Source organism: Cervus elaphus, chromosome 33 (assembly GCF_910594005.1).
Source record: "Cervus elaphus chromosome 33, mCerEla1.1, whole genome shotgun sequence".
In the NCBI taxonomy this organism is placed as follows: Eukaryota; Metazoa; Chordata; class Mammalia; order Artiodactyla; family Cervidae; genus Cervus; species Cervus elaphus.
Genome location: NC_057847.1, coordinates 18,464,196 through 18,483,922, shown reverse-complemented (window position 1 = coordinate 18,483,922; position 19,727 = coordinate 18,464,196). Strand labels below are relative to the sequence as shown.

At 38.3% G+C, this 19,727-nt stretch overlaps 1 protein-coding gene across 4 annotated transcripts in view; it reads left to right on the top strand.

The window, feature by feature from the left end:
- ITPRID2 (ITPR interacting domain containing 2) overlaps positions 1–19,466 on the top strand; it is a 38,400-nt gene extending 18,934 nt beyond the window's left edge. For 2 of the 4 annotated variants that reach the window (XM_043894193.1, XM_043894194.1), the window contains exons 10-18: positions 1,523–1,611; positions 3,549–4,754; positions 6,780–6,857; positions 6,936–7,063; positions 7,466–7,616; positions 8,770–8,835; positions 9,505–9,969; positions 17,606–17,722; positions 18,310–19,466. In XM_043894193.1, the coding sequence (XP_043750128.1) occupies positions 1,523–1,611; positions 3,549–4,754; positions 6,780–6,857; positions 6,936–7,063; positions 7,466–7,616; positions 8,770–8,835; positions 9,505–9,969; positions 17,606–17,710 (2,288 nt within the window). In that variant the 3' untranslated portion in view covers positions 17,711–17,722; positions 18,310–19,466. The remainder of the gene's footprint in view (positions 1–1,522; positions 1,612–3,548; positions 4,755–6,779; positions 6,858–6,935; positions 7,064–7,465; positions 7,617–8,769; positions 8,836–9,504; positions 9,970–17,605; positions 17,723–18,309) is intronic. The other 2 variants (XM_043894195.1, XM_043894196.1) reach the window with 2 other exon arrangements.
- The last annotated feature ends 261 nt before the right edge of the window (positions 19,467–19,727 follow it).

The following is a 19,727-nucleotide window of genomic DNA, read 5'->3' as shown; positions in this document are numbered from 1 at the left end:
TTCAGAACACTGAGTCTAGTTTTTCTTTTTAAAAAGATATGCAAACATATAATTATGGCAGTGACTCCTGTGGCATATTAATCATTTTCTCAGATAATATACTGCATAGTTAAGACCTGTGGTAACAGCTTACTCTAATTCAGTTTCACAGTTACTACAATTTACCTAAACTTATCAAGGATATGGATCAGTTCCTTATATTTATGCAGTTTTGTTGACTTCAAAACATTACAGAATTATTTTACATTTTTAATGGGAAAAATATTATTCCATTTCATGTTGCTCCAGGTTGAACCTAAGGTAATGAGAATAGTTTTCAAAGTCAGGCAACCAAGAATTAATTTTCGATTTTATTCAAACATGTTATGGGATACTTCCCATCATTCAAATCTTAAATGAATGTGGACTTGGTAAACACCATTTATTTAGCCTGTAACTTCTGCAGAGCTTGACTGTGTCATGAAATGTCATCCTCAGTAATGGTAACAGCTGTAAAGTCTCACCCATTGTGGTTCTCACAGTGTGACCGGGCATGTGATCATGCCTACTGTGCTTAGTTGGTGGTTTCAGTTACTTAAAAAATTTTTTTAGATTGTATTAACCAGGAATGATAAAAATTAACAATATTACCTTCTAGTTGAACCTATGTGATTAAGTTTCATTCAGCCAAGAATTAATTGTTTGATAACTTACAAATGTTTGCATCATTTGAAACATCAGAGACATTTAAGTTTTCTTGTATATAGATTATTTGTTGGCCTTAATTGTATTTTTATTTTCTCATTGGGAAGGTAGTAGGTGTTTTTTAAATACATAGAATTTTATTTATTTATTTTTGGTCATGCTGGGTCTTTGTTGCTGCATGCAGGCTTTCTCTAGGCGTGGTGAGCAGGGGCCACTTTATAGCTATGGTGCGTGGGCTTCTCCTTGCAGTGGCTTCTCTTCTTGTGGAGCACAGGTTTAGATGCACAGGCTTCAGTGGTTGTGGCACATGGGCTCTAGGTGACAGGCTTGGTAGTTGTGGCCCGTGGGCCAAGCTGCACCATGGCATGTGGGGCCTTTCTGGACCAGAGCTCACACCTGTGTCTCCTGCATTGGCAGGAGGACTCTTTACCGCCGAGCACCTGGGAAGCCCATAGGTGTTTTTATACACTGGATTTAAGTCTGATTTAACCCAAGTGTCTTTACATATTTTACATTATGAAATTGGTTTATTTGGGACTTTAATTTTTATTAGAGCCATTTTTCATTTCAGCAGGTGGTTCTCCAAGGATAAGACCAAAATACATTATAATTAGAGCTTAATTTGCAACTAAACACTGAGAATTTCTGATGTGATTCAGTTTTATTTGAATTCAGGTCACTTCCTATGCCGTGAAGCCACAATTTGGCATAAGTAATGTATACTTTTCTAAGAAAGAGTCACTGTTGTGTACCGTGTATCTTTTGGAAACCATGTAATAAAGGTACTCACCGAAGTACTATATAGCAGCTTTGTGTAACTGCATGTCTCTTTTGGTAGATCAACTACTACGCACTGCAAGCCAGCACTCTGATAGCAGTGGATTTGCTGAAGACTCGACGGACTGCCTCTCGCTCAACCATCTTCAGGTAATATTTCCTGTAGTAGTCGGTGTCGTGATTAACGTCTTTATATTTAGGTGATTTTTCACTGTCTGTATATTTAAGACAATCTGTGCAGTCTTTATTTTTCAAATGATAACATCTGCATCCTAGAATTTTAGTCTTATTATCTGAGCATTTGTCTATACATTTTAAGTTACACTAATTCTTCATCTTTCTCTGACTGAATATTTAAAAACAACAACAACAAAAAGCTTCTCTTTCATTTTTGGACCACCAATAAACAGAGTATTTTAATCCTTAACCTATTTTGTGTTTTTTAAAAAGTTTTCTACCATCATTGTATTTCAGTGAAAGAAAATGAAAGTATTAGTCACTCAGTCTTGTCCAACTCTTTGCCACCCCATGGATTTGCCAGGCTCCTCTGTCCATGGAATGTTCCAGGCAAGAATACTGGTGTGGGTAGCCATTCCCTCTTCTGGGGGATCTTCCCTACCCAGGGCTCGAACCCAGATCTCCAGAATTGCAGGCAGATTCTTAACAATCCGTGCCTATGTTTCAGTATTTTATAATAATTAATTAATAACTAACTAAAACTGTGGATCCGTAGCTTGCTCAACATCACTTGACTTTTATGCTGTAGTGTGTTAGATGACCCAGAAGACAGGCATGTCTTAAACTGTCCTCAAGGAGCTTACAGTTTATGTGTGCAGTACATAATGTACATGAAAAGTCTTTAAAACATCTGTAAGGAAATTTTAAAGAAAACTGGAATAAGAGAAAAAAAGAACCTAAAAAGAACCTTAGAAACAGCATTTAAGGAGTAAAGTAAGTAAGTAAAGTCACTCAGTCGTGTCCAACTCTTTGCGACCCCATGGACTGTAGCCTACCAGGCTCCTCTGTCCATGGGACTTTCCAGGCAAGAGTACTGGAGTGGGTTGCCATTTCCTTCTCCAGGGGATCTTCCCGACCCAGGGATTGAACCCAGGTCTCCAGCATTGCAGACAGACGCTTTACCGTCTGAGCCACCAGGGAAGCGCCCATTTAAGGAGTAGACAGTGAGGAGAAGTTTCTAAGGAGGCTCAGAATAATCCAGCAGGCATAAAAATTGAGAGATGGAGGAGAAACTTTTAAAAGGAGAGCTGTAGCCACTGGAGTGAAAAGATGAATATTTGTTTATTCTGAAATTGAGTACTTGAGTGAGTAGTTCTGATGCATTAAATAAGAAGAGTGATTGGAGAGTAAATCAGTGACAGGGAAGATATGAATTATGTTATTTTTTCAAATAAGGATGATAGCTAAGGGTTATAGGTCTTTTTGTCTTTTTTATACAGTAATGATTTAGGAAAGTTGTTTGGCTAAGAGAAAGAGAGCTTGATGCAGAAAAGTCTGGGATGAACCTGGAGAAATACCCTAACCTTTGAGAAGAGGTGGTCAGAAGTAGATTGGAGGGATTAGCTTTGAAAGAGACACAGTTTTCTTTCAGAATTGAGAGGAGGGAATGATGGGGTAAGGTACAGGGAAGTTTGTAGGTATTGAGGAAGAAGTTAAGATATCTTTGTCCATTTTCTCTGAGTCAGTGTCATATGTTGGAAGGAAAGGGGTGCTTAGTTGCTCAGTCATGTCTGACTCTTTGCAGCCTCGTGGAATGTAGTCCGCTAGGTCCCTCTGTCCGTGGAATTTTTCAGGCAAGATTACTGGAGTGGGTTGCCATTTCCTGTTTCAGGAAGGAAAGGAGATGGATGTTGAAAGGGGTATTTAAGGAAAATAGTAAAGATCTGGAATAATCTTTGTGAGAAAGCAGAGTTGTTGTTGATCAAGGACACTGAAAGCAGTTTAGAACAGCACCAGAGCCAAAACCAAGGTGGGAGACTCCAAAAGTATAGAAGCATCATAGCAGTTTGGTGTTTTGTTAATGCTCCTACTTTGAATTCTCCATCCTTCTACCTGTTTTCCTCTCACAGGTTCATGAGTCCTTGCAAGCCATGGGGAGTAGTGCAGATAGCTGTGACAGTGAGACAACGGTCACATCATTTGGTGAAGACCTTGTCACACCAACGGCACAAGACCAGCCTTATTTTAAGGAATCAGAGGAGGAGTCTCTTACCTGTCCTCAGATGGAAGGAGAGAAGGCAGCAGCAGTTGCTGAGAGAAGGTCAGATGGCCAGGATTTCCTCCAGTGCCAGACTGTTGAGAACATTGGACATCAGCAGTCCACCTGGAGTGCAGGGGATCACGTCACTGAAATTACTAAAAGGAAAGAGGATGTGTCTGCAGCACAGCCTGTGGAATTACTAAGGGAAGCAAGTGCCGAAAGTGACGTGGATAAAAGCAGCGAATGTGAATATGTCCAGTATACTACCCACCACATTCTAAAATCACTGGCTTCTGTTGAAGCTAAATGCGGTGAGAAAGGGGCTGAAAATACAGCGGGGTCGCCCTCTTCTGTGGACAGAGTTAATACAGCTTTACAAAGAGCGCAGATGAAGGTTTGTAGTCTGTCTACTCAAAGAGTGGGGCGTAGTTTGATAAAGTCAAAAGATCTGTTAAAACAGAGGTACCTGTTTGCAAAAGCTGGCTACCCGCTAAGGAGGTCTCAGTCTTTACCAACCACCTTGCTGAGCCCAGTAAGGGTTGTGTCATCGGTCAATGTTCGGTTGTCCCCTGGAAAAGAGACCAGATGCAGTCCCCCATCCTTCACCTACAAGTATACACAGGAGGAGGAGCAGAGATTAGAAAAAGGAGCGAGCGAGCACGATGGTCAGTCTTCAGTCACATCCACTATCTTCATCTCTCCGACACCTGGGAAGAAAGAAGCCGCCGGCCCGAGCGAGGCGCCGCGGTCGGAGGAGCGCCGTCAGCGGGGGAGCCCGGCCTGGCCGCTGCCCGGCCCGGCGCCCGGCGCCCAGTCCGCCTGCTCCCTGCACTCTCTCCAGGCCGAGTGGCAGGAGCGGCCCCTGTGTGAGCACATGAGAACCCTGAGCACCCACAGTGTCCCCAGCGTGTCGGGCGCCGCCTGCAGTGCCTTCCCGGCCCCCCTCGGGTGTCCTCACTCACACAGGCACGCCTCCCCTTACCGAGCGTGCTCTGTGAACCCCCCTTCTGCCATCGAGATGCAGCTGCGAAGAGTGTTGCATGATATTCGAAATTCACTGCAGAATCTTTCACAGGTATGAAACCAAGTTTATCTTTCTTACTCTTGTTTTCTTTTATTGGTCTGAGTTCCTCTTAATTCACTGAAAAGCTAGGAGCCATCAGACACCAACCACCTCAGCCTCATTTTCTTGCATTCCTAAATTTGTCTGTACCTGCCCCCGCCCTCCCCAGCCTGTTCCTTCCTAACTCAAGGGAAAAGCTGTAGCTAACTCTGAACAAGGTGAATGTCTCTGTTCCCAGTCTCCCTCCTAGAGAAGAGCTTTTGTTTTTTAGGTGTCCTCCTTTCTTTAGCCTCTCCGCCATCGTCTCTGTCTTAGTCAAGTTGTCTCTGTCATTAAAAAAGAACACTTCTCAAGTGCTGCGTGTCCTTTTCTCTTCCATCTGACAGTGTTCACCACTTCTCTCTAAGTTTTCCTCCCTTGGCTTCTGTGTCGCCGTGTGTTCTCCTGGCTCCACTCGTTGCTCTCTGACTAAGCTTTTCCTTCATCTGCTGACTCCTGACGCTGGTCTCCTGGTACAGAATTAGTCTGCTTCCACTGGGTTAAAAGAAGAGAAAAAAATCAGGTAAACGTGTGAATCTGAATAAAAATAGTCCGTGTGTCTTGTCACTTTTAAAGTCCCTGCTCTCAGATTTGTGAGTGGGATGGAAATAATTTCCAAAATAAGTTTTGAAAAAGAAGTAAATTGTCTCTTGGTTTGCCTTTCACATTGCCTTTCTGAATCTCTTTCTAAGCTCCTTAGATTAGGCAGTTGAGGAAATGAAGAAAAGGACAGTGGAACGTAATGAGCAGGAGGTTCAGCTAAGAGTCGAGAAGCCTAGAGTGTATTTAATGCATTGCTTTTCATGATGATGTAGACAGGAAGCCCCTTTGACAGTAAAAATGAAAGTTATGTAGTAAAATACACTTTTAAGCAGAGATTTTATCCTCATGATGATTATCTTCTACTAATGATTTTCAGTCTAACCAGAAAGTGGGTGTCTCTCTTTCTTCCTTAAAAAATATAGTTCTGTCTACAAATGAGAAATTAACATTTCAGCTGCAGTTATGGGCACCTGGGGATTCCCAGGGTCCTGTCCACCTACACCTTCATGTCCCACCTGTCTAGACCAGCTTGTTCTGCTCTAGATGTGGTTTTCTCTTCCGTGTTCCATCAGTAACTCAGCTCATTTCCCCATCCTCACTCCACCCCACCTCAGTAGACATGTGCGTTATCGCCTGGCCTCTGCCCGTCTCGCCAGGCCCATTCCCTGTGAGCACGCTCCACATATGGGTTCCTGCGTAGGTGTGTGTCCCTAGCTGTCTGGTTTTTTCACACATGCCACTTTTTTTTAACCTGGGTTGGTCTGCCCCTGCCTTTCTTCACCTGACCAAGTCCTGTTTCCTGTTAAGGTACGGCTGAGGTGTTATCACTATCGAGAACACTTAACCTAGTCTGGATTTTTGGTTGTTTTCCTCACAGCAGTCCCCACACCAACCCCAGCCAACATTATGTATATGTTTCTACTTCTGTTTTCTCCTTGTTTCTTCCACTGTGAGAATGCTTGAAGGCTGAGAATGCCTTCTGTCTTCCTTTTATCTTTTTCACTACCTAAGTGATGCATAGTAGATACTCAGATATCTAAGAATGAGTGTGGTGATTGCTTGCCACTTTCTTCAGCCAAGTCGGTAGTTTCTGTGATCTCAGAACGACATTTGCTATTGCTTCTATATTTCTGAGTTTTGTTTTTATTTTTCTACTTTCTCAAGGCAAGAAGGAGGTCCTGTAAGACATATTAATAGATTTAAACTATATATATTCCTTTGCCTCTTTCCTGTTCCAAATATACTGACTTACAGCTAAAACAGATAGAAGTAGTAGGTGGTACTGGTGACTGATTTATCTGATTTCTGCTTATAACATGAAGTGGTTTTAGGTTTTGTTTTATGCCCCAAAGAGAAGCATATGTACACCCCAAATTCTGCCTTTTTAACACCTTAGATGATGTGGAAGTAGTCACTTTAACATTGCTTTCTAATCGGACTTTCACTCTTTTGAAGTACCCTATGATGAGAGGACCTGATCTTGCTGCTGCTCCGTATAGTACTCAGAAATCATCTGTTCTACCTCTTTATGAAGTAAGTTGTGACTTAAATCTTTGTGTTACAGAATAATTGGTGTGATTTGGAAGTTAATGCTGTTATATTGCATTTTAGAATACTTTTCAGGAGCTCCAAGTAATGAGGCGGAGCCTGAATTTGTTTAGAACGCAAATGATGGATTTAGAATTGGCAATGCTGCGTCAGCAAACCATGGTTTATCATCATATGACTGAGGAGGAAAGGTAAAAGCTCATATGTCTTAATGTTGACCTAAAATATTTTCATTCTAAAAAGCATTGGTAACTATTTTTTTTTTTTTTGGAAGCTGAATTTTATTTATACTGCTGTGTACCCTTTATGTAGTCTATGAGCCAGTGTAAATAAAATTGGGCACAATGTTTTGCTAAGTAATCTTCTCTGTCTTCGCTGAACTGAGGAAGACAGTGGCTGGAATCTGTTTCTTATTGTCTGGAATATTTGTGATGAAAGCTAGAGGAAGAAAACGCAGTTACGGTGGTTATACTTATTGCAGACGCTGTTGTGCTGTCTGTAGAACTTGGCGTTTCAGCACCTTCCCAAAGCTTGTGAGAGTTGTGAGCGCTGAGTTTCCAAGCTGCTTTTTCGAGCTCTGTGCCTCCTAACAGGTATGAAGTTGATCAGTTGCAGAGTTTGAGAAGTGCAGTCCGAATGGAACTCCAGGACCTGGAGCTGCAGCTGGAGGAGCGCCTGCTGGGGCTGGAGGAGCAGCTCCGGCCCGTGCACGCGCCGCCCCCCTTCCGCCCCCCGGCCCTCATGGTATGCGCCCTCCGTCGTCACAGCTTTCACTCAGAACTTGCTGATGACGTTGCTCGCAACTTAGGACACGTGCCTTAATTTAAAAACAACGTGTTTTAATGGCATTAGGAACATGCAGTGTTTAATGAGCCTTTCCCACAAATCAGTGGCATGTGTAAGTTGTGGTTAACTTCTTAAATATTTAGCATATTCATATATGTATATATTGAAAAATCATAATTTAATAATAGAGAATAAAGACCAATGCAAAAATTTAAGGATTTTAAAGGATAAATGATAGTAGATTAGCATATGACTAATTTAGATGTTACTCATTGTGTATAACTGAAGAACACACATATATATATTTCATGTAACCTTTTTTTCCCCCTTTCTTGCCTTTGAAAAAGAACTGTTCCCTTTACACTTTTCCTTTATTTTGGATTCTTTTCCATTCTATATGTTTTTTAAGGAATCAAATAAGATCTTTGTAAAAGCAGAGAAACATGTATACAAACAAGAATAGAGACAAACACTATCTCTCTCCTTTTTGTACCACTATTCTTACTCCTAATGTTCCTTTTCATGCAATTTCAACTTCAACAATTGTATTCTTATTTTTGCCAAAATCTTTCAGTTGTAGAATATGTTGTTTTGAAATGTTGAAACACTGAACTCTTCTCTTTGTTAATTGAACATAACCGATTTTGTTAAGTCACTTCAGTCATGTCCGACTCTGTGTGATCCCATAGACGGCAGCCTACCAGGCTCCTCCATCCATGGAATTTTCCAGGCAAGAGTACTGGAGTGGGGTGCCATTGCCTTCTCCGATACATATATATATGTATAGCACAGATTAAGAATATCTTGTCAATGAATATGTCATCGACAGTTTTGATCTATTTGATCTCACTGACAGTTTTGATCTATTATTCTGAGAAATGTGCATTGGTGAGATCAGAGAATCAGAACATCTTCTGTGCAACCTTCAGTCACAGTAACACATTTTATAGGGTCCTGTGACAGCTGAGGCTGACTTTTGTGACATAAAAGACTGCTTTAGAGCAATAATTAGCTCATTTTATTATAAAGCACTTGCAATTTGAAAAAACTACACACAGACACACACACATATATCACATATATATATATATATATTGTTTTACTTTTTCAGGGAATGTGTGGCAGTAGAAGCGCTGATAACTTGTCATGCCCTTCTCCATTGAATGTAATGGAACCAGTAAGCCTCTTTCCTTTTAAATCACTGGGGAAGGGAATGATATAATATTTCATAAACACACAGTTTTCCTAATGTAGATGGTAAAAAAAAATTAAATACACAATTTGATAAGTTAGTTAATTTGATTAGAAGTGAGTCTGGAACTTCTGGAAGTCCATTGCTATCTTTGGCCACTAGAAAGCCAGTTAATTGCAATAATGATTTATCTTTATGGCCTAAAGGAAGTAATGCATCATAAAAAGTAATTTATATTTCAGGAAATGTGCTTTCACAGTCTGATTCCAGGTTCTTTAGGTAATTGGATCTTTAAGATGACTACATTTTGAACAAAGATTGATTTTTATTGTATTTTAAACGAATTAGTTCATTTGAGGGCATTATGAGTTTTTTTTACTGGTTACTTTTCTTTGTAAGTAATTTGGACACCCATGTGGAACCAAGTAAAATTTCATCCAACTATAGCCTAGTTAAACATTTTATGGCTTGATCTCACTGTGAATTTGAATTTTTCTTGCTGTTTTTGCAAATGAAATTGAGTAGTAACTAAATGAGTGCATTTGAATCATGTCTCTACAAGTTAAATGATTTGGGGCAGCATCGAGAATATTAATCTTCTTTTAACTACCAGTCTTAATTTAAGAGAAAAATTACAGTTTTCCTGATCTCTAGGTCACTGAACTGATGCGGGAACAGTCATACCTAAAGTCTGAATTGGGCCTGGGCCATGGAGAAATGGGATTTGAAATTCCTCCTGGAGAAAGCTCAGAATCTGTTTTTTCCCAAGCAACATCAGAGTCATCTTCTGTATGTTCTGGTCCCTCTCATGCCAGTAGAAGAACTGGAGTACCTCCTGTTGACTCAGTGGGCAAACCCAAAACCCATCTGGTACCAAGCAAGAAATTATTCCGAGCGTCAGTGGCCCTAACACCAACTGCTCCTTCTAGAACAGGCTCTGTGCAGACACCTCCAGATGTGGAAAGTTCTGAGGAAGCTGGAGCAACTGAAGAAACCTCAGAAGCTGTAGGACCTAAATCTGAAGTGGAGGAAGAACATGGAAAAGTCTCATTATTGCCAGCTGCTGAGGAAGTGCATAAAAATGTGGAGCAAGATGAGTTACAGCAAGTCATAAGGGAGGTGAGTAAAATCTATGCTTAATTAATTTATTTGGAATAGGTTTCATTTTAACATTAATTATTTATAAGATACTCCTTTGATTGACTGTATTCAGTAATTTTCCCATTGATTCAGCTCATTTCTATTATGTTTGTAATGCTGTGTCTGCAAATTTCATACTCCCATGTGAAATAATTGCGATTCTCTATATTCACTTTGGTGAAGAAGGTATGTGTAGGTTTCAAAATAGGTGAACATGTGACGAGGACTTTAGACTTCTGCTTCCACCTTTGTAAAATTAAGGATTATAATTTAGATCTCTTCCACAATTAAAATCTGCTATTTTATAATGTCAATTGAGATTTTAAGAAGTATGAAGAATTTAATCTATTTGGTTTAGTGAGTAGAGACCTATAGAAATTATGTAAGTCATTCAAAGATAAAATAGGAAATTAAAGTTTACCCTGTGTGATTAGCAGTATGCAGACCTGAAGCATTTAACAATAGTTCTAGGTTACTGAAAGGACTGCAGAAGCTTAGGAAGACTAATAATCAAAGGCAAAATATTTGAGAAATTAGTAAAATAGTTGCTTTTGGCACCAGGGTCAGATAGTAAGGAACAGTATGGATATAATTTTAAAAAGGAGACTGCTATAGATACATATTTATGTATGACTTTTTTTTTTCCTTTTCTCAAATCACATTATGTCTTTGGATGCAAAATTCATTAGAGTGCATAAGATAAAAATTATACGTGTTGAATTTATTTTTCTCATTCTATTCCCTGTCTTAAGAGTAACTCTGAGGAAGAACCATAATTATTCGTAGCTCTTTCCAACTGGGATACTAAAATTCATGATAAAAGGGATCATTCATTCTTTCCATTAGTGAAAAGAAGACTAGCTTACTGTGTTTTAAAAAAAAAATGGTTTGCAAGTGTCTTAATGAGTACCTGTTCTGTAAAGGAGAAAAGCAAAATGGATGTAAGACCATGAAATCCTTAAGCCTAAAGTCTAGTAGGAAGGTAAATAGAACTAACTCAGGGAACAGTTGAAAAATCATACAGAAAAGCATTTAGTATAATGTGCTGAGAAGTAAGGATTTAGAAATGGAAAATACTGAAATGAACCAGAGAAATAAGTCAGTGGCTCCCTCTTTTTAATCTTTGTACTTCCAGTGAATTCAGTAATGTGAATGTAACACATTTTTAGAATTAATTTGTGAATAACACTGAACAGATTTTTAGTGGTTATAGGTCAAGAATGGTAGTGGCAATTTGCAGCAACATGCGCGGACCTAGAGGTTGTCATACTGAGTGAGTGAGTCAGAGAAGGAGAAATACAGGATGACAGCCCTTGTCTGTGGAATCTATAAAGAAATGATACAGTTGAACTTACTTACAAACAGAAAGAGATTTGCAGACTTAGAGAACTGAACTTGTGGTTGGCAAGGGGAAGGGAGAGGGGGATATTTAGGAAGTTTGGGATGGACAGGGATACATTGCTATATTTAAAATGGTAACTTGATGGCAACATACCAAAATGTTTTTTTCAAATGAGCCATTGCTCCTCTGGGTCCAGAGATTAGTTCATGTATGAGGTACCATTATTTACAGCTGCATGACAGTAGCTTGAGAAGTACCTTGAAAATAAAGTCAGTTTTGCTTTATATGACACTAATATATGCATTCCTAAAAATCATGCTGTGCAGATTTGTGCAGTAAAATCTACAGAGCTCATGGGGAAAATAATATTAGAAGCATAACATTCAAAACTTTTGTCAGTGACATATTTTTGAAAAGGTGAAAACCTAATAAGAACAGTAACACTGTTTTGTTAAGAAATAAATGCTGCAATAGTGTGACACTGCCTTGAAAAAGACCTGAAATTTGCTTCTGGAATTGGATTTTGGAAGGGCTGCAAAATAAGTTACTTGTGAGTTACTGTGAAGTGGTAGAGGGGGGGTGATAATGAAATCCAACAGAAATTGTAATGCCAGATGTAGATAGGTGTGCTTCATAACACAGTGAACTAAGTAGCTGTTTAATGTTTGTCCATGTTGGGTACTCTGTTCCTAGGTTCAGCTAACATTCAGACAAATTAACACTTACAAAACAAGCATTCTGTCAGTAGCAGAAGACACTGCATGTATGTAATTTCACTTCATGACATGAATTAAAATTGAAATTTAAAAGATCTTAATTCTATAAATTTATTTGTCCTATAAATGTAATTATTTTGTAGGTTGGTTGTGTCTGGCTAATATTTAGCAGGCTTTATACATCCACCTTGCTCAGTTAGTTAGGTGTGCCTGATGGTGTTTCACATCAAAGATCAATTTTTGAGTAGAACTAAGTAATTATTTTTCTCCACAACGTATTTGTTAACTGAGGAAATCAGTTTTAAGGTACTTCCCGTCTCCCTTGACACAAAATGTGGTATTTTTGTTCCCTTTAGCTTGCTTTGGTTTGAAAAATTTCCTTGAAAACTGGACTTTTTATACTCATTTGGCACAAATACTCTCTTAATGCACACTTGAGTCCTCATTTTTAATGTTGTCAATGGATGGCCTGGTATGTGCTATAAGTGATTTCCTGATAGCTCAGTTGATAAAGAATCCACCTGCAATGCAGGAGACCCTGGTTCGATTCCTGAGTCAGGAAGATCTGCTGGAGAAGGGAATGGCTACCCACTCCAATATTCTGGCCTGGAGAATTCCATGGATAGTCTGTGGGGTCGCAAAGAGTCAGACAAGACTGAGCGACTTTCACTTTCACTTTCAAAGCATCCCTAAACCAGAACATTGATTCTTTTGGGCTGGTAGAACTTAGCATATATAGAAAGCTTGGTTGTTCCCGTCATACTGTGGTGGTGCTAGAGAATTACTTAATGATTTATAAGAACCTCCGTATTAAGTATGGGAGATTTTATAATTTGAAGGACTGACATGTAAGACAAATGTTTGAAGAATTTTTCAGAATTTGTTACTGTTAGTTAGAAACTTCCTGATTCAGAATTTGACATAGTTTGGAGGAACTTTAGCTTAACACTGACCCTTTAACTGTGTCCAAAGAAGAGCTTACCAAGCAAATTGTATAGTAGACTAGACAGGGCATAAGAGGAACATTGATGTCCTTAAAAAAATAAACTCTTTTGAAGCACTTTAAAAGCATATGTTAATGGATAAATTAGTCTAATGTCATCTATAATTTTAACAATCATTTGGGTTATTATCATTTTAGCTCAGTTACAATGGTGTTCTGTTAAACTTTGCAAAATATTTAAAATTCAGATTCGTCTTGATTCTGTTCATTTAAAATTGAATTCATTAAAATATTAAAATTAATATTTTTCCTTTAATATAATGGTACTGAATTCCAGTTTTTTTAAACTCTTATTGTATCAGCTACCAAGAAAAACAGAATTGTCTTCCCAGCAAATTCTGGGTCCCTAACCTTGTTAACAAAGCCATTATTCAGGAAGGGAAGATTTAAGCTTGGGTTGAACAGTTTTGCAGGTGAGGATTAAGCATGTTTGGCACACACTTTTAGGGAAGTGTTCTTATTGCTCTCACGGGTGCATGAAAACAACGATGTCTGTCAGGCCTTTGTTTCCATTATTTCACCATATGTGAAGTTTTTTAAAAAGATTGCTTTCATTACTTATAATACTGATACAGTAGAATTCTTTTGAAAGAGAACACCGAAAGAAAAAGTAAGTAAAAAAGATTACTTGATAGAATAAACGAGCATGTGTCCACAGAAGCAAATTGAACAGAACTAAATGTCAGAGTATACAGATGGATTGCTCTGTGTCGAGTTTTCTTCTCTGTTCATTGAAGTTCCTAGGCTTGGTGCATGCCTCTGAGTAACCGTCTCATCTGGCCCACTCTTGGATGTGTTTTGGTGAACGCGCAGCTTGCCTGTGGTCTTGCTGCAGCCCTGTTAGTGACGGTGCAGTGATGGCTACCGCACACGAGGCACCCGGGAGAGGCTAGTAGACGGACGTGTTGCCCCCACTTCAGGCTTGCCGTCACCTTGGTAATGTGCCAGTGTGCATGCCCTCCGTGATCTCAACTGGTCTGTCTTCAGCGGATTTTACTTTGTGGAAGTTATAAAATGGACTTCACCATCCATTCCACTGATTTTCTCACCACTTATCCTTCCCCACCTCTGTCACATGGGAGACTTTGGAGCTCATGTATTTGTTCATACATTTACCACTTCAGTAAATTACCAAAGGCGTTCTGTCGTTCTGCAGCACTTATAGGTGGTCCTTTGTTCCTCACTGTCTGTTCTTGTTTGCGCGTGATACTCTCTCTCACTCTCCCATTGGCGGCATTTATTCAGACATTCACTGAGCACTTACTGTGTGCCAGAACATGCTGATAAATTTCCATTTGAGTGCACCCTTCCTATTCCGAGTCCCTTCTCCTCTCTAACTGGTAGGAACTATCTTATCAGCTAGGCTTCTTTCTCCTCCCTCTCTTAAGGTGCTCTTGCTACTGTTTTCATCCTCACTGTTGTCTGCAGTTTGCCTTACTTTTTCATTACTGTCTTAAAGTTTGCTATTATCTGATAACTTTTTCCTCTTCTATCCCATTCTAGTCTCTCATTTTTTATTCTCTTCTTACATCACTAACGAGTTAACAGTTTTTCCTCTTTAATATTTTATGAAATATTTGTTCTGAGTCCAACTAGATAATAACATCCTTGGTAGAGACTTTTTTATGTTTTACTGCAGTGATATCTGCACCCATCCCCACCCCCCAAATGTTGGCACACTTTTTTGGTTTGTAGATAATACTTTTGGGCTAGTTTGTTTTTGAATGATGAAGAATGAAAAAAATTTTTGAGTGAAGTATGATGAGATGTGCATTGGACAACAGGACTGAAAGACTGCTAACTCATTGTCTTTTGTAAATATGGATTTACAGAGGATCTAATTTAACACACTGCATTTGTACTTGTATGCTGTGGCAAAGAAATTCTGGTATCATATTTGTATCCAATATATATTTGTTTAAAAAATGAATCTGAAGGACTATGAACTTAACAGACCTTTGATGTTTAAAGTAGAAGGTAAAATGAGAAAATTTTATTTATTTAAATATGTTTCAGTACAGACAGTTGGTAGTTAAGGAGCATTTGTTTCTCTGAATATCTATGTATAAATATATATATATATATATTGTGTAATGTATATATTGCATGACATTATTACAGAGCCATTTTTGGAAAGACTTCCATTGAGATGTGTTCAGGATGTACTTAGGAACATTTTAGGAAAGAGATAGGCTGACAGGAAACTGGAAATGTAGAATTTTTAAAAGCTGGTTGAGTGTGTCTTGAGTGCTAATTCAGGAAGGCATTATCAGTTTTTTTGAGGAAACACACATCTAAAGCCTTCACAAAGGGCTACTCAGAGGTGATGCCCTGGGCTTCCCAGGTGGCTCAGTGGGAAAGAATCTGTGGCCAGTGCAGGACATGCGGGAGCTGTGGCTTTGATCCCTGGGTCTGGAGGATCCCTCGTAGGAGGAAATGGCAACTCACCCAAGTATTATTGCTTGGAAAATCCCACAGATAGAGGAGATTTGTGGGCTGCATTCCATGGGGCCACAAATCAGAGAGAAAAAGATGGAGGTGTGCATGTGTAGTGTTGGGCATCTGGAGAAGAAAATCTTGAGGGAATTGTCATTGCCTCTATATTTGTTTTCGTTTTCCAACAATAAAATGACATGTAAATCCTCATTCAAAGCAAAGTTTTCAGACAGGTGACAAACATGCCATACAACTAAATATTGACTTATTTAGAGTTTATGGTGGTTTTGGTGGTGGTGTTCAGTCGCTCAGTCCTGTCCGACTCTTTCCTACCACATGGACTGCAGCATGCCAGGCTTCCCAGTCCTTCACCACCTCCTGGAGCTTGCTCAAACTCATGTCCATTGAGTTGGTGATGCCATCCAACCATCTCATCCTCTGTCGTCCCCTTCTCCTCCCACCCTCAATCTTTCCCAGCATCAGGGTCTTTTCTAATGGGTCAGCTCTTTGTATCAAGTGGCCAAAGTATTGAAGCTTCAGCTTCAGCATCAGTCCTTCCAGTGAATATTTAGGGTTGATTTCCTTTAGGATTGACTTGTTTGATCTCCTTTCTGTCCACAGGATTCCCAAGAGTCTTCTCCAACACCACAGTTCAAAAGCATCAATTCTTCCGTGCTTAGCCTGCTTTATGGTCCTACTCTCACATCCATACATGACTACTGGAAAAACCATAGCTTTGACTAGACGGACCTTATGGCTGTTCAGAGGATTTTTTTTTTTTCATGTTTTAAACTATATTTTACTAAATGAACATTATTCTCTCCACTTAAAATGTACATGTTAGGTTAGAATAATATGTAACTTCCTTAGATACTTTGCTTTCAGTTAGTAGAAATAGGGAATACACCTGTATATTTATTTTGTCACTAATGTGTTTTTTTAACAATGAGACCACTTAAGTATCCTGCTAATTTCCAAGAGATTGTTGTTGTTCAATCACTAAGTCATGTCTCTTTGCGACCCCATGGACTGCAGCACACCAGGATCCCCTGTCCTTCAGTATCTCCCCGAGTTTGCTCAAACTCCTGTCCATTGAGTTGGTGATGCCATCCAACCATCTCATCCTCTGTTGTCCCCTTCTCCTCCCGCCCTCAATCTTTCCCAGCATCAGGGTCTTTTCTAATGGGTCAGCTCTTTGTATCAAGTGGCCAAAGTATTGAAGCTTCAGCTTCAGCATCAGTCCTTCCAATGAATATTTAGAATTGATTTCCTTTAGGATGGACTGGTTGGATCTCCTTTCTATCCAAGGGACTCTCAAGAGTCTTCTCCAGCACCACAAGTTTGAAAACATCATTTTTTTAGCACTCAGCCTTCTTTATAGTCCAACTCTCACATCCATACATGACCACTAGAAAAACCATAGCTTTGACTATATGGACCTTTGTTGGCAAAGTAATAATCTCTGCTTTTTAATATGCTGTCTTAAGTTTGTTATAGCTTTTCTTCCAAGGAACAATGGCTACGTTTACCATCTGCAGTGATTTTGGAGCCCAAGAAAATAAAGTCTGTCACTATTTCCAATGTTTCCCCATCTATTTGCCTTGAAAAGTGATGGGACCAGATGCCGTGATCTTAGTTTTTTGAATGTTGAGTTTTAAGCCAGCTTTTTCACTCTTCTCTTTCAGTTTCATCAAGAGGCTCTTTAGTCCCTCTTTGCTTTCTGCCATTAGGTAGATAGACATTAATTAAAAAAAAGAAAACATAAAAGTGAACATAATAATCAGTTCTTTCAGGTTATTTTGTGTCATAGGGTAAATTACCTATGAAGTTTTAACATTTGTTAATGTTCTCAACTTGAGAAGTGTGATATTTTGTAATGGAGTTATTTGAATTATGCTAGACAAAATCTCAGAACATGATCCAAGTTTGAGGATAGATGGATGTGATTCCCTGCTTGCTCTCTGTATTTCATGAAGGATTTACATGAAGGTTTAGTTTTCTCTGTAGTTTAGCTGACTGTGGAAATTAAATGTCATTTACTTGTTTTTTTCTGATAACAGAATAAAATGGATTATAGTGATACTGTTAAATTCTCATTTTCTTCTTTTTCCATTCTAGATTAAAGAGTCTATTGTTGGGGAAATCAGACGGGAAATTGTAAGTGGACTTCTGGCAGCAGTATCTTCAAGTAAAGCATCCCATTCTAAGCAAGATAGTCACTAATGGAATTTATAGGTAAATTTTTCTGAATTTCTTTGTTTAGCTAAATGTAACTTAGAACTTAGTTTTTAATGCTTTTTCTTAGTATATAGGTCTGTTTCCCTAGCTAAATTTTTATTTTTAGGAAGTATGTAATATGTTATTTTACAGTGTGAAAACCTTTTATAACCTCATTTGAAGTGTTAAGTGAGTCAAATCTCATAATCTCAAACCTTCAAGTGATATTGATATTTTATCATTTTATTGAAATTTCATTATAGTAAATAGATTCTGGAATTGGGGAAATTGGGACCTTCAAACCTGAATTTTGATAACACTGCCCTGGTTATAATATTACTTCAAATGGATAAAGACATCAAGCATACGTGCATACCAAGTTGCTTCAGTTGTGTCCAAGATTTCAAGACTTAATCATAAATTTTTAGTATCTTTTGTTTTTTAAAGAAACATCCCATAGGCTTCATTGTACATAGTACATTAGGTCTCACATCTAATCATGTCGTAATAGATAATGGAGGATCTTTATTCTCATCCTTCCTTTTAAAGACTCTTCAGTAATAAGTGAAAAACGCGTAATGTTTACTTTTCTTTCTTCTTTTAAGGTTGGCGTGGGTCCTATTAGCTGTGTGATACTGGAGTTACCAATGATATACACTGGTGGAGGGGTCATTTGTGCTTCAGAAGATACTTGCTGCTGAGCTGGGCTACTGTATACAATGTTTATTTCTTCTGTGCATATCTTTTCAAAAAACATAGAAATGTAGGCACTTTGCTGACTTTATTTCTTTTCTAAACTATCAAAACTGTAGCCATTTGAAAAGCCTAATATTTATTTGTATGTCAGTATTTTCCCGTTGATTGCCTAGTTAGAATTAATTTTAAAACTTGAAAACTTCCATACTTAACCACCTTATAAATAACATATTTCTTCAGACTAGCTTCTTAAAACACTGACCTCTATGAGGTGTTTACTGTGCAATAACTGGTTCGTTTTTTGAGAGCTTGAAACAACCAATGATACTCCCTCCACTGCTATTAATTAGTGTCACTTCCGAGAAGAAAAACTATCCTGTTGTCAAAACTGCTTTTCATTCTTGAGGAGGTTACTAATAGCAGTAGGATAGAATTTATGTTACCTAAAACTACTTAATGTTCTTACACTGTAAGCATTGTTATTTCACCCAAGACAATTGTAATTTTATTGTAGCTTATGTAGTTCGGGAATTTTTGTTTGTTTGTTTCTTTGGAAACACGTCTTATGTTAAACACTATGTACTTTTTTGCATTGTCCAGACTTCTTTATTATAAGGACATGTTTCTTCTTTTAGATTAACTAGTAGAGTATTGCCAAAATAATGGGGCCTGTGACTTGAATGGATAGAAATGAATAAGCTGGTTTTGTTTTTTCAAAATGGAAGTAATTTAGATTTTTGTTTTCTCATAAATTTCAATTCATTCTTAACCAGTGAGAATTGTTTGTTTTATGGGGGAAAAAAAGGAAGGTAGTTTCCTATTTGGTTTTATATATGTTAAATAAATGTGTAAAGTAACAACCAGATGTTATTAGAATTATTCTTTAGCATTTATAATTTTCAACTCCTATTATATTTCTTTGTGTGAAATTTTAATCAAAAGTGGTTGAGAGGTTAACAATATACTTTGAAAGAATATCTAAAAGGTTTTTTAAATGTTTGAATTATCACATCACACAAAGGCTGATTTCTAAAAAAAAAATTAATAAAGTATTTATTTTGCCTAACATATTTTTAGTGATTTATTTTCTTGAACCACAACATGAAGAATTTGGATTAGATTTGATAAGTAACAAGATCCAAAAGAATTGGAGCATATAATCTAATAGGCTAAAATTCTCTTTTCCTGAAAAGGCGTCTATGATGCTTTCAAAAATGTGGTTAAGACTAGACCACCATGGAGAAAGAATGCACACTGATGCCTCTTGGTCTCATCTAGTTCTGTAGTCTTAATTATTACCATCTGAGTCAAAAATTTTCTTTAAACT